Source organism: Dipodomys merriami, unplaced genomic scaffold (assembly GCF_024711535.1).
Source record: "Dipodomys merriami isolate MVZ:Mamm:240054 unplaced genomic scaffold, mDipMer1.0.p SCAF_39, whole genome shotgun sequence".
Lineage (NCBI taxonomy): Eukaryota > Metazoa > Chordata > Mammalia > Rodentia > Heteromyidae > Dipodomys > Dipodomys merriami.
The window spans coordinates 7,086,783-7,099,959 of record NW_027205492.1 but is presented as its reverse complement, the minus strand read 5'-3'; the positions used below and the strand labels follow the sequence as shown (position 1 = coordinate 7,099,959).

Here is a 13,177-nt window from a genome sequence, read left to right as displayed (position 1 = left end):
CTCTTCATCTTCCAGGCCCTTGGGGACCCTGAGCCTTCCCTGGGCCCCAGTGAGACTGAACAAACAGGTGGATGGGCAGTTGCCACAGGCATGTGTGTCTGGCTGTTGGTCTGGCGTTGGAGGCCCTTGTGCCAGGCTGCTTCTCTTGGTGGGGCTGTGGGGGGTGCCCAGGGTGGCCTGCTCAGAGCTGCACCCCCGGTAGCCCCCCGGGGCCCACATCCTCCCTGCCTGGAAGCCCTCCTCACGGCTGCTCGAGAAACCACAGGACAGCAGGCGGGCGGATGCTGGGGCAGTCACCGCCCTGCTGCAGGGGGCTTCCCCTTCAGCCCTGGCCCTGCAGGGTAGCGGTGGCCTCACGGCCTCCCCTCTGGTGGCCAAGGGCTCCCCAGGACCTGCCCTGCTCAGACGCTGCGCTGCTCAGACGTGGGGGTTGTTTGCACTGGGCCTGCCAAAGCCCATAGCAACCCACCAAGCCCATGCTGCGCCTCTGGCTCTGCTCTGTGCCTCAGTTTCCTCCCTGTGAGAGAGGATAACTCTGGCCCCTCCCTGGATCAGCCTTACAAAAAGCTAGTGATACCTCATGCCAACAAAGACCCTGGTGGTGGTGGGCATGCCTGTCATCCCAGCCACCGGGGAGGTAGAAGGAGGAGGATGGTGATTTGAGGCCAGCCCTGGGGGAAACTGTGAGATCTGACCTGGAAAATAATGAAAGGGGGAAAATGCTGAGGCGTGGATCAGGTGGTAGAATGCCTGCTTAGCAAGCATGAGGTCCTGAGTTCCAACCTTAGCACCGCCCCCTCCCCCCGCCAGCAAAGAAAAGACCTGTGACCTGTCCGTCTCCAAGTCTTCCTGTCTTTGCTGCACTCCTCACTTATCTCCTTGCTGTTCTTTGTTATGTACCATTCCTTCTACCCATCATATTCTTCCCTCAGATTTTCAGCCAAGGTCTCTGCTCAGATGTCCCCTAAACACCCCCCACCCCCACATACACCCTATGAAACAGCACTTCCTGATCCCTTGATTCCGGCTCCTCTCCGTGGTCTTTCTCTGACCGACCTGCTGTCTACTTAGCGGCTTCACTTTGCCCCTCCTCTGCTGGTCCATCGCCGGGCCAGGCGAGGTGGTGTCTGTTCTGTCACTGCTCGGGTGGGATTGCCGCTGAGCCGGGGCTGAACTCCTTTCCCATCCCCCGCCTCGGTGCAGGAGCTGGCCAAGAGGACCCCCGGCAAGCACCCGGACCACCCCGCAGTGCAGAGTGCCCTGCAGGCCATGAAGACGGTGTGTGCCAACATCAACGAGACCAAGCGGCAGATGGAGAAGCTGGAAGCGCTGGAGCAGCTGCAGTCACACATTGAGGGCTGGGAGGTGCGTCTCGCGGGGCCGCAGCCCACAAGGGGCCTGGGGGCTGGGGCGGGGTTCAGGCCACGCCACCGTGGCGGATTCTCCACCAGAGTCAACACAGAAATCCAGGTTTTGAGTTTTCTCTCAAAAACCCGGTACCTCTCTGGGCCCTGTACCCCCCAGCAGCTGCCTCTGGCCCCCCAGCCCTCCCTGTACCCCACTCTGCTGCACGCTGCCCTACCTGCCAGGTGTGCAACTTTAAAAAAAAAGCTGTGCTGAGATTTGAACTCAGGGCCTTATGCTTGCTAGGTAAATGCTCCACTGCTGAGCCACGCCTCTAGCCCACTTTTTATTGGTTGTTATTATTATTATTATTATTATTATTATTATTTTTGGTCAGTTGTGGGGCCTGAACTCTGGGCCTGGGCGCTGTCCTTCAGCTCTTCAGCTCAAGACTTGCGCTCTACCACTTGAGCCACAGCGCCACTTCTGGCTTTTTCTGCTTATGTGGTGCCAAGGAATTGAACCCAGGGCCTCTTGCATGCAAGGCAAGCACTCTATCACTGAGCCACCTTCTCAGCCCCTATTGGTTGTTTTGAAATGGGGGTTTGATTCCTGCCTATGTGCCAGTCCTAGGCTTGAACTCATGACCTGAGTGCTGCCCCTGAGCTTTCTTTGCTCAAGGCTAGTACTCTTACCACTTAAGCCACAGCTCCACTTCCTGCTCTTTAGTGGTTAATTGAAGAGAAGAGTCTCATGGACTTTGCTGCCTAGGCTGGCTTTGAACCTTGGTCCTCAGTTCTCAGACTCCTGAGTAGGAGCAGGGAGGATTACAGGCGTGAGCTGCCTGTGTCCAGCCACACATGCCTATTTTATGCTTCCCGCCCTAGCTGGGATGACAGGTGTGTGCCACCATGCCCAGCTCTGTCTGGCGAGCTTCTCTGGAACCTGTGATCCTCTGGTGCTCAGCCTCCTCTGTGGGTAGGATTACAGGTGTGAGCTACCAGCACTGCAGCTGCTGGCTGTAGCTTCCAACTCAGGACTCGAGAGTAGCTTGTGAACGACTACCGCAGGAGAGAAGGCCACTCAGATGCGTCTTTCCCGGGACCCCAGGACACATTGTGGTATCTGAACCCCAGGGTGCTCATCCAGCACTCAGCAGCTGCTCAGTGAACGGTGTGACTTCCTCAGGATTGTGATTTTGTGAGAGGACGTGCTGGGGTTTGCACTCGGCCTACACCCCCCCCCCGTCAGGCACTCTACCACTGGGCCACACCTCCAGCCCTTGAGGTTGTGAGGTTGTCTGTGATGTATTTGCTTGGGCCTCCCCGTCCCCTTAGATTATTAGACACTTCTTAGGAGCCTACAGGAGGAAATGGGGGGGAAAAAAAGAAATCAAAGCCTCAGCTTGGAGCTGCTGGAGCCGGAGATGAAAGGCTCCGGCCGGACACTGCCGGAGGCACCGGGGATTTTTCTGGCTGGGTTTGGGATTTAGGGTTCTTTTCCTGAGCTTCGGGATCCCACACGCACTGCCTGGTGGTGGGAGGCTGAGGCCTGGCTGCTACGCCCCTCTGCGGGGTGCCCTCAGCTCCCTGGAGGCCTCCGGGGTCACCCATGAAAATACTGGGCTCTGCATAGAAGAAGCCGTGTTTTGGGGTGAAGCTGGCCCAGCACGGCCTCTGGGGGCCTGGCTGGCCTGGGTCTTCCCCTGCCCCTTCCCCCCTCCCCTGGCGGCCCCAGCCTTGTTCTTTCTGTTAGATACTAAAGGAAGGGAGAGGGAGGGAGCAAGACACCTCCACTGCCAGAGCCCCTGGGTTTAGCACCATCAGTGTCTGTCTTGCTCACCAGGCAGAGAACAAGACTGAGGTTGAGGCCCAGGGACTCAGGGATGGACCATAAATACAAGTCATCCTCTTCGCTTCTCTGTCCCTGGTGTCTTGGCCTCCTCCCCTGCTTGGGTGCCCCTGCCCTGGATTAGAGACTTGGATTTGGTAGGGGAAACACATCTGGGCTGTCCCTCCCAACCCTAGGCAGCCTGGGGAAAAGGAGGGGAGGGGAGGGGTGGAAGGAGGAGTGAAGGGGAGGGAAAAGGTGGGAGGGAGAGGGAAAGGGAGTGGTCACGCCAGCTGACTCCCTTACTCACTGCTAGTCCCTTTACCACCGTGTGCCTCAGTTTCCCTCTGTGTGATGAGACAGCTTCTGAGGGCTCCTTGAGTCTGCAGAGGACATTGGGATTAGCTCACGAGGCTTTGATTTCCTCCTTCCCTCCTTCCCTCCCTCCCTCCCTCCCTCTCCCTCCCTCCCTCCCTTCCTTCCTTCCCTCCTTCCCTCCCTCCCTCCCTCCCTCCCTCCCTCCCTCCCTCCCTCCCTCCCCCTTCCCCCTCTCTCTTTCTTTCTCTTTCTTTCTTCTTCCTTCCTTCCTTCCTTCCTTCCTTCCTTCCTTCCTTCCTTCCTTCCTTCCTTCCTTTCTTCCCTCCCTCCCTCCCCCTTCCCCCTCTTTCTTTCTTTCTTTCTTTCTTTCTTTCTTTCTTTCTTTCTTTCTTTCTTTCTTTCTTTCTTTCTTTCTTCTTTGTTTCTTCGGTCCTGGGTTTGAATGAGCTTCTCTGTTCTCAGGGCTAGCACTCTACCACTTGAGCCACAATACCACTTCAGTTTTATCTGAGGAATCGAACCCAGAGCTTCCTGCATGCCAGGCAAGCCGCTCTACCATTAAGCCCACATTCCCAGCCCCTGGTTTTATTTTCTGCCGCACTGTGGTAGGCCCTGGGCCTTGGACACACTGAGCACTGGGCTTCGTGTCCACTTACAGTGTCCAGGCCTCGCCACCTGTCCATGCGTCAGCCTCATGGTGCTTGGCTGTGCCCCTGGGAGGCCTCCTCTGCCTCACTGACCTCTCAGTGCCCAGCCGGCCCCGTGCGCCTGGGTTCCAGGCCTCTGGGAATGGGCTGCTGGCTTCCGGCAGGGCTGGTGTGGAGGGTTCCTCTCCGCACAGCCTGTGGGCGCTGCCGGGAGGGTGGTCCTGACTAGGGCGGGGAGGCCGCTCTGGGCCCCTCCCCGTCTCTGAGATGGCCTGGACAGCACGGTTTGGGATGGGTGACCTGGGTGACCTGGACTACTGCTCCTGCCAAGCCTCAGTGTCCCCCAGAGCCTAGGGCTGGTGGACAGAGAGGTAAGTTGAGGGAGGACTCTGTCCATCCCTGCTGATGGCCTGACCAGGGAGTCTGGCTTGTCCTTCAGGAGGTGGCACTTTGTGAGGAAATTCAAACAATCAAGATATATCTCTATCTCTATCTATCTATCTATCTATCTATCTATCTATCTATCTATCTATCTATCTATCTATCAAGATATATATACAAATAGCCAGGCGCTGGTGGCTCACGTCTGTCATCCTAGCTACTTAGGAGGCTGAGATCTGAGGATCATCGTTCAAAGCCAGCCCGGGCAGGAAAGTCCATGAGACTCTTTATCTCCAATGAATCACCAGAAAACCAGAAGTGGCGCTGTGGCTCAAGTGGTAAAAGTGCTCACCTGGAGCTGAAAAATTAAGGGATAGCGCCCAGGCCCAGAGATCAAGCCCCACCACCGTCAAAAGTAAAAAATACAAAAATACAAGGGGATCCAGTAGACAATAGCACCCCAAACAGAGCCCAAGGGACACCCAGCAGGTGGCTGGAGGACCTGCTGTTGGCTGTGTGGTGGCCCCTGTGCTCTGGGACAGGGCCCGCAGCCCCAGGACGGCACGGGCTAGCTCAGGGGGAGGGGACGCCCGTCAGTGTCATCCGCTCTTGGCAGAGGCTCCTGGAGAGGCGGGCCTGGGGCCTGTTAGGGCTTTGGGGGTGTGGCGGGGAGGGGCAGGGAAGGATGGGTTCCGGCACTGTCCCGGGTTTGGTCACTCACTGCCTCTCCTGGCTGCCCAGGGCTCCAACCTCACGGACATCTGCACCCAGCTGCTCCTGCAGGGCACCTTGCTGAAAATCTCTGCGGGCAACATCCAGGAGCGGGCCTTCTTCCTCTTTGACAACCTCCTCGTCTACTGCAAGCGGAAATCCAGGTGCTGGGGTGGGCGGGGGGTGGGGTGGGGTGGTGGGCTCATCGTTGTGATCTGGAGGTCAGGAGTCCTTGAATAGGACAGTATAGTTATCAAGAGAAGTAGTGTCACGAGGCCACATTAAAGGGAAGAACTGCTGCTCCTCAAAAGACACCGTGAAGGGGGCAAAAAGGCACACAGACACCGGGAGAGAACCTTGGTAGGGCGTAGGGTGGCCTGGGTGCGGGCAGGGTGATGGGCTGCTTAGGCAAGCCTCCCCACCCCAGCTTTGTACGTTAAAAGTTGACTAGTGTGCAGCCACACCGTGCCACAGCCCTTCCTGTGTGATGTGGCCGCTCTAGGGCCACAGAACAGAGTTGAGAATCTGACTGACTCCATGTGGCCTGAGAAATGGGAAGTGTTCACTGGGCGAACCCACTACACTGTCAACAACAAGACAGACAACCAGCCATGGGTCAGGGACGGTCATTGGGAAAGAGACCCTGCGGGTCGGTGGACTCCAGGGGTGTTCATCAATGTGTGATGCCTACTCCAGCCTGCCCCACAGTGGCCAGGAGAAAAAGGGTCCCAGGGCTGGAGGATGTGGACACACTAGAATGTTCCTCCACTGCTGGCCCTGCCGCTGGAGACTGGGCAGTTCCTCCTGGGGCTGAGCTTGTGTGCCCTCATGACACAGGAGTCCCGCCCCAGGTTTTAGTGCAACTCCCCCTCCCCCATTCCCCCAGGATGCGTGGCAGGAAGAGCTGCACCCAGCCAGGTCCTCAGCTCGTGGTCAGGTAGTTGAACAAGGAAGCCAGATGCTCACAGACTTGCTGTGACCTCAGTTGCTGGAAGTTCAGAAATAGCAAAGCAGAGAGGGCTGGGCATGGTGGTGCATGCCTGTAAACCCAACTGCTCAGGGGACAGAAATAGGATTGCTGTTGGAGGCCAGCCTGGCAAGATTTAGCAGGACCTCATCTCCACAAATAAGCTAGTGTGGTGGTCCAGCTACTTGGGAGGCAGAGGTCCAGAGAGGTCTGAGGCTGGTCTGGGCCAAAAAGGCCCTGTGAAAGCAGAGTGAGTGATCGCTCTGAGTTCAGTTCCCCACGACCACCAACAAAGAGACCATGAAAAGCGAGGTGAATGTGGGATGAACGTGAAGGTGGAATTGACCCTCTGTGGGGCAGCGGCCGGAGCTGCCTGGGGTGAAAAGTGTTGACGCAGTTGTGTTCACTGTAAAAGTTAAGTGAACCACGTGCTTCTTTGGGCATTTTCTGTATGGATTTCTGCACAAACCGTGTGTGTGTGTGTGTGTGTGTGTGTGTGTGTGTGTGTGTGTGTGTGTGTGTGTGTGTGTGTGTGTGTGTGTGTGTGTGTGTGTGTGAGTGTGTGTGTGTGTGTGTGTGTGTGTGTGTGAGTGTGTGTGTGTGTGTGTGTGTGTGTGTGTGACACGCACAGATCGTCATTCTTCTCATCTCCGTAGCTGCAGCGTGCCCCACCGGTGTCCTGCGTCCCCCACTGCAGGGAATCTCTGAGCTGCACAGCTGGCCCTGCCCCCCCTCCCCCTGCCAGCTCTGTGTCACCAGCTCATCTCCACTTCCGCTTGGTGGGGGGGGGGTCACCAGCCTGCCTCTGTCACCGTCCCCTGCAGGAATTGTGACTTCCCCCCTCCCCTGTCTTTCAGAGTCACCGGGAGTAAGAAATCCACCAAAAGGACCAAATCCATCAATGGCTCCCTGTACATCTTCAGGGGTCGAATCAACACTGAAGTTATGGAGGTGGAGAACGTGGAAGATGGGACAGGTGGGCCTGCTTGCTACCCACCAGCCTGGCCAGCCTGGCCTGGCCCTGCTCAGCACTGCCTTTGCTGGTTTTCATTCTTCCCCTTGGTTGATGAATGTAAAAAGCTACCCACAGAAAGGGACACCGGGTCTCACCCTCGAGCTGAGAAACAAAGCAGCATGCCTCGATTCTTCACAGACGTTGTCTCCTTCCCTCTGAAGGCACCAAGTCTGAAATGTGTGACAATCATTTTCTTGCTGCTTAGAAGTATTTATAGTCAGGCGCTGGTGGCTCATGCCTGGAATCCTAGCTGTTCAGGAGGCTGAAATCTGAGGATGCTGTTTGAAGCCATCTTGGGCAGGAAAGTCTCCGAGATGTCATTTCCAAAATAACTAGCAAAAAGCTGGACTGGAGGTGTGGCTAAACTGGTAGAACACCTACCTTGAGTAAACAAGCTAAGTGATTGCAAAACTCTAAATTCAAGCCATCATACCAGCATAAAATAAGTGTTTTTTTTTAAAGCCTCTTAGATATTCCTTATTGAGCAATTAAAAATTTTCTAGTTTTGAACTTTACAGAGATACATGATTATGTACATTTAAATGACTTTAAAACTGTACCTGGTTTTGTGTATGTAGGGTTTTCGGACAGTCAGAAAATGCTGTTTTCATTGTGTCACCTGCTGCTTCTGCTCCACACCTGGTGGTGGGGTGGGTTTGCGCCTGTGCACGCGGCTCCCCAGGGCATACCACCTGTTGTGTGGCTGTTGCTCAATTCACCTGTTCTTTGGGTGGTGAGAACTGGGCTGTTTGTGCCATTCACTGCCATCTTGTGGCAGTTTCTAGTGCTCTTGGGCTCATTTTGAGTGGGACTTTCCCTTGGTGTGGAACCACAGACCTTTCAGTCCCACGACACCTGTGTGCCCAGATGTCCCTGCATAGAGCAGCCGTGCTGCACCAGGGCTGCCTGCTCCTGTCCAGCCACAGTGTAGAGTTGTCAGTACATGGAGGGCTGAAGGAACCTCAGGGCCCAGTGCACGGCGAGGAGGCCTCAGGCCTGTGTTGTTGAGAAGTTGAAAGTCTTTGTTTTTGTTTTTTGTGTTGGTGCTGGTCCTGGGGCTTGAACTCAGGGCATGGGCACTGTCCTTGATCTTTTGTGCTTAAGGCTAGCGCTCTACCACTTTGAGTCATAGCTCCACTTCTGGTTTCCTGGTGGTTCATTGGAGGTAAGCGTCTCACAGACTTTCCTGCCCAGGCTGGCTTTGAATTGCGATCTTCAGATCTCAGCCGCCCGAGTAGCTAGGATGACAGGCGAGAGCCACCAGTGCTCAGCAAGTCAGGGGTCTTTGTAGCAGTTCTTCCTTGAGTGTGGTAGCAAAGCCAGGAGAGGGAGCATATGGAAGAGCTGAAAGTTCAACTCCCAAACCCTGCCTTGGCAGTGGCCCTCTCCCTCTCCCCCATGCTGGAGTGCCAGGCTGGGCCTGCCTGGCTCCCACCATGTTCTGGGTCCTTGGGGTCACGCGGGGTCACCTGGGGTCACATGGCCGCGTCTGTACTGAGCCCCCTTTGCCTCCTGCCCCTGGCAGCCGATTACCACAGCAATGGCTACACCGTCACCAATGGCTGGAAGATCCACAACACCGCCAAGAACAAGTGGTTTGTCTGCATGGCCAAGACGGCGGAAGAGAAACAGAAGTGGCTGGACGCCATCATCCGGGAGCGGGAGCAGCGCGAGAGTGAGTGGGGCCTGGGCCGTGTGTCTCCCGCAGGCCGGGCCTGGGGACAGGCCGGAGCTGTGGGAAGCAGGTGTGGGTGGGCAGGGAGCCCCGGGACTGTGCTGGCACTTGGTGGTGCCCGAGAGGTGGCAGGTGGTACAGCTCAGCCCAGACAGGGCACCTGCCAGGTGATCACCCATGAGCTCTCGAGAATGCCCGCTTTCTCCTTTGACCGAGGTTTTCTCTGCTTAATGGTCACCGAATCGAAGCCTGGGGGGGGGGGGAGGGGCCTGCAGGGCTTCCATTAAGCCAGGGCAGGTGGGGACTGGGGGTGGGCTCTGAGCTCCTGTGCTGGGATTGCTGTGGTTGGAAGGGACGAGTCATGTTCGCTCCCAGGCCTCAATGGGGACAGGAGTTCTGCCTCGGGGGTTGCGGCTTTGGGCTTGGCCATACTCGGGAATATCTGATCCACCGTCCCAGGACCCCCTGCATGTTCCAGTTTTAGAGGACTCAGGCTGGCTTCCTGCTGTGCATGTCTGGCTGGCACGTGAGCCCAGCTTGCTTGCCAGCGCAGTTCTTCCCATCCTGTACGCTGCCTGACCCGCTCCTTCCCTCGTGCCTCGGTGGCAGTGGGAATCCACAGGCCCCGTAAATTCTGCCTTGCACACCTGCTTCCCTCCTCTCCCTCCTCCCACCCACGTCCAAGTCACAGGCCCAGGAGGGGTCTGGCATGGCCTCCTCCATAGGTACTTTTTCTAGAGAGTGTAGACACCTGGATCTTGTTGCGTTAAAAACATATTAAAAAGCTAAGTGCTGGTGGTTGATGCCTGTCACCTTAGCTACTCAGGAGCTCTGAGGATCATGGTTCAAAGCCAGCTTATATAGGAAAGACTATAATGCTCTTAATTCTAACTAGCAAAAAGCCAGAAGTGGAGCTGTGGCTTAAGTGGTAGAGCACCAGCCTTAAGTGAAAAAAAAACCTAAGGGACCGCACCCAGGCCCTGAGTTCAAGCCCAAGTTACACACATGCACACACACTAAATTAAAATGTCTCCAGCCAAAGAAACTTGTAACCCTGGCAGGACAAGGCCAGGCTCTTACGGTCAGGATGGGGTGTAGGGACCCTGGCTGGACCGGGCTGGGCCATGTCTTTCTGGCTCTTTGTCTGGGGCTGGGTGCACAGGGATGGGTGTGGTTTGGAGCCTAGCTGGACCCAGGTGTCCCGAGCTCAGCTGGGCTGCACCGCTTTCAGCTCAGCCGCTTCTCAGTTTCCTTGTCCGGGCAGTGATCATGGTGCCTGTCATTCAGGTTTTGGTGACGAGCATACTGAGCACAGTGGGTGCTGTAGAGGTGTTTTCTATGATAATAACAATTGTCATTAGTACTGCTGTTGTTACCGCCGAGCCCGACGAGATCCGCGTAGAAGCCTGGGCACTGAGTAGGGCCAGGGTCTGGTGTCTTTCGGCCGCTGTCTCAGGTCAATCAGCCGTGCAGGTTGCTTGGGGTGGAGGCTGTGGAGGTGAAGCAGCCGGTGGCAGGGGTTCGGAGCAGTACCTGGAGACCGGACTGGTTCAGTGCCATGGTGCGGGCAGGCGGCTGCCCTGGTCCGCCTGGGTCCTGCATCCTCTCTGTTGCTGACACTGCCCCCTCACAGGCCTGAAGCTGGGCATGGAGCGTGACGCCTACGTCATGATCGCAGAGAAGGGGGAGAAGCTGTACCACATGATGAGCAAGAAGGTGAGCCTCATCAAGGACCGGCGGAGAAAGCTGAGCACCGTGCCCAAGTGCTTCCTTGGCAAGTGAGTGGCCCGCCCACCCCAGCCCTGCTCTCCGGCCGGAGGCCCCCCGCCCTGCGCAGCCCTGCGCACCGCAGTCCAGCCTGCGTAGCTCTGCGCACCGCAGTCCAGCCCTGTGCAGCCCTGCGCACCGCAGTCCAGCCCTGGGCCTCCCTCTCCGCCAGTCTCTCACAGTCTGGTGGGTCTCCATGCAGATCTAAGCCTGTTTGCCCTGACTCCTGCAGGACCTGCTTATCATTCATACCCATCTATCGTCTACCTGTCTGTTACCACTTGAGCTGCAACTCCATTTCTGGCGTTTTGGTGATCAGTTAAAGTAGGAGTCTCGTTTCCTTTCCTGTCCAGGCTGGCTTCAAACCTCAATCCTCAGCCAGATCTCAGCTTCCTGAGTAGCTAGGATTACAGGCATGAGCCATCAGTGCCCGGCTTAGAACCTGCTTTCTGTTGAGACCTGGTGCACACGGTCACAGGGGTGTTTTGAAGCATGGCCTCATCCCACTCTGTGCCACCTGCAAATGTCCACTCCTGTCCTCTGGGCCTCCACCTGCACTGGTCTGCCGCTGTCCTCTGGGTGGCATGGGCCCTGTGAGGCTGGAGCGGCGTTTGCTGCTGGGTTACCTGGCCGGGGAGGAGGAAGGTTCCGGACGATCTCATCAGCTAATCCCTAATCCTGGATGGAAAAGATAGGAGGCTTTGCTCCCCGGAGCGGATTGTGTCCCCTTCCTGCTTCCTGCCCTGTGTGGGGCAGCGGATGGGGTGGCTGACCTCGGTAGCGGCGCTCGGCCCCTTCAGGAAGGATTGGGGCAAGTGTTCTCACGCCCCGTTTGGATCTCAGCCAGCATTGTAGCTGGTTTTGTAACCAAGGGCCTGAAGGACCAGACTTCCCTCAGGAGACATCCCAGGAACACACGTCTCCCTCCGCGGCTCTCTGCCCTGTCCTGCCAGGGTGCAGCTCTCATGCCCGCCCCCCCCCCCAGTGCCCTGTCCCCTCCACCCAGGGTGTCCACGGCTGCAGAGACAGCTGACAGCCCCTCCCTTCCCCTCTGCTCCCAGCACAGCGCTCCACACAACCTTTAATCTAAGCCCCAAGGAAACTGAACCAGTCACACAGTCACAGCAGGGAGGGGCTGGGATTCAAACCCAGCACTGGCAGCTCCTCGGCCTGTGTTCTATTGCACCGCACTCTTCTCCATATCTGTCTCTGCCCAGCGCGTGCTCATTCTCCCTCGGCTGTTGCTTTCCCCATGGTCCACATTATTTCCCTGTGGCGACTTCTCTGTGACCAGACACGAACTCCGTGAATGCAGAAGTGTCCAATTTATTGTCCTAGCCTTCCAGGGTGTAGAGAGTTGAGTCAGACTTGGGCTGGAGTCGTGGTTTCCCCACTTGCTGGCTGTGTGACGTTGGACAGGTCTGTAACTGCTCTGACGCTCAGTAAATGATCGCTAAAGGGAGAGGCAGGCAGGAACCTCAGGACCGCCAGGGCTCACTGAGATGGTGGTCACCACATCGTGTGCTCGGCGGATGCTGCCAGGGAGATGGTGTGCGTGCCAGGCTGTGCCCCCAGGGAGTCTGTGTCCAGGTATATTAAGAGGGTGTCTGTTAGAAAACTAGCAGATGCCACAGTTGACAGAAGGACCACGATGATGTGGGGACCCCCTGGTAGAGGGGAGCAAGAACATGGATTCATTCACTCAGTGTCTACTGCCGGGTGCAGTCAGAGGCGGTCTCTGTCTGCAAAGAGACATCATCTCGTGGAAGAGTCAGACAGTGGACAAAAGGTTGAGTTACAGAAAGGAAGCAGTGGGTCAGTGAAGGTTGATCAGGAGGGTGGTGTAGGTAGAGGGGATGTAGGGGGCAGGGGTGTCACCTCCTCTCGGGGGAAGTGATAGTTCATCTCAGATCTGAACAACTTGCAAGAGCCAGCTATTGGAAGATGAAAGGAACAGCAGGTGCAGACATCCTGTGGCTGGAGCAAGCTGTGAACAAGGGAGGATCAGCGACGAGGCCGAGCTGGCCAGGAGTTATGGAGGATGAAGTCCCAGGGTTAGTGGAGGCCAGCTGTAGGCCTGGTACAGACTCAGGTTTTATTTCAGATGCTCTAGAGAAGCACTGAGGTGGCATGGAACGAGGATGGAATTCACCTGCACAGAATGAGGACACCATGGGCTCCATCAGAGCTCTGGGGAGCTCTGTGCCTGGCACACATGTGGAAGAGGGGTGTGGTGGGTGGACAATCAGTGGTCACTCCCAGGAGGCATCTGGGAGTGGGAGGGTCACAGGTACAAGGGTCGCCCCTCGGCCTGCCCAGACGCAGGCAGGAGGGTCAGTGCCTGAGCTAGGGAGCGAGCAGCCATCAGGAGGCGTGCCCAGCCTTGCCCTTGACTTACAGTGGGCCAAGTAAGTGTCCAGTGGACCAGGGAGGAAAGTGGGGTGAAAGGCCACAGTCCTGACTCTCCACAGAGGGCTCAACTCTCCAACTGAGTCTCAGCCGAGCCCCCAGCGCCCTTCTCC

The 13,177-nt window shown here is 56.8% G+C and overlaps 1 protein-coding gene across 2 annotated transcripts in view; it reads left to right on the top strand.

Moving 5' to 3' along the window:
* Nucleotides 1-13,177, top strand: part of Prex1 (phosphatidylinositol-3,4,5-trisphosphate dependent Rac exchange factor 1) — a 102,099-nt gene that overhangs the window by 53,752 nt on the left and 35,170 nt on the right. For both annotated transcript variants that reach the window (XM_069989955.1, XM_069989956.1), the window contains 5 exons: nt 1,204-1,365; nt 5,262-5,395; nt 7,056-7,174; nt 8,739-8,888; nt 10,522-10,666. In XM_069989955.1, coding sequence (XP_069846056.1) covers nt 1,204-1,365; nt 5,262-5,395; nt 7,056-7,174; nt 8,739-8,888; nt 10,522-10,666 — 710 coding nt within the window. The remainder of the gene's footprint in view (nt 1-1,203; nt 1,366-5,261; nt 5,396-7,055; nt 7,175-8,738; nt 8,889-10,521; nt 10,667-13,177) is intronic.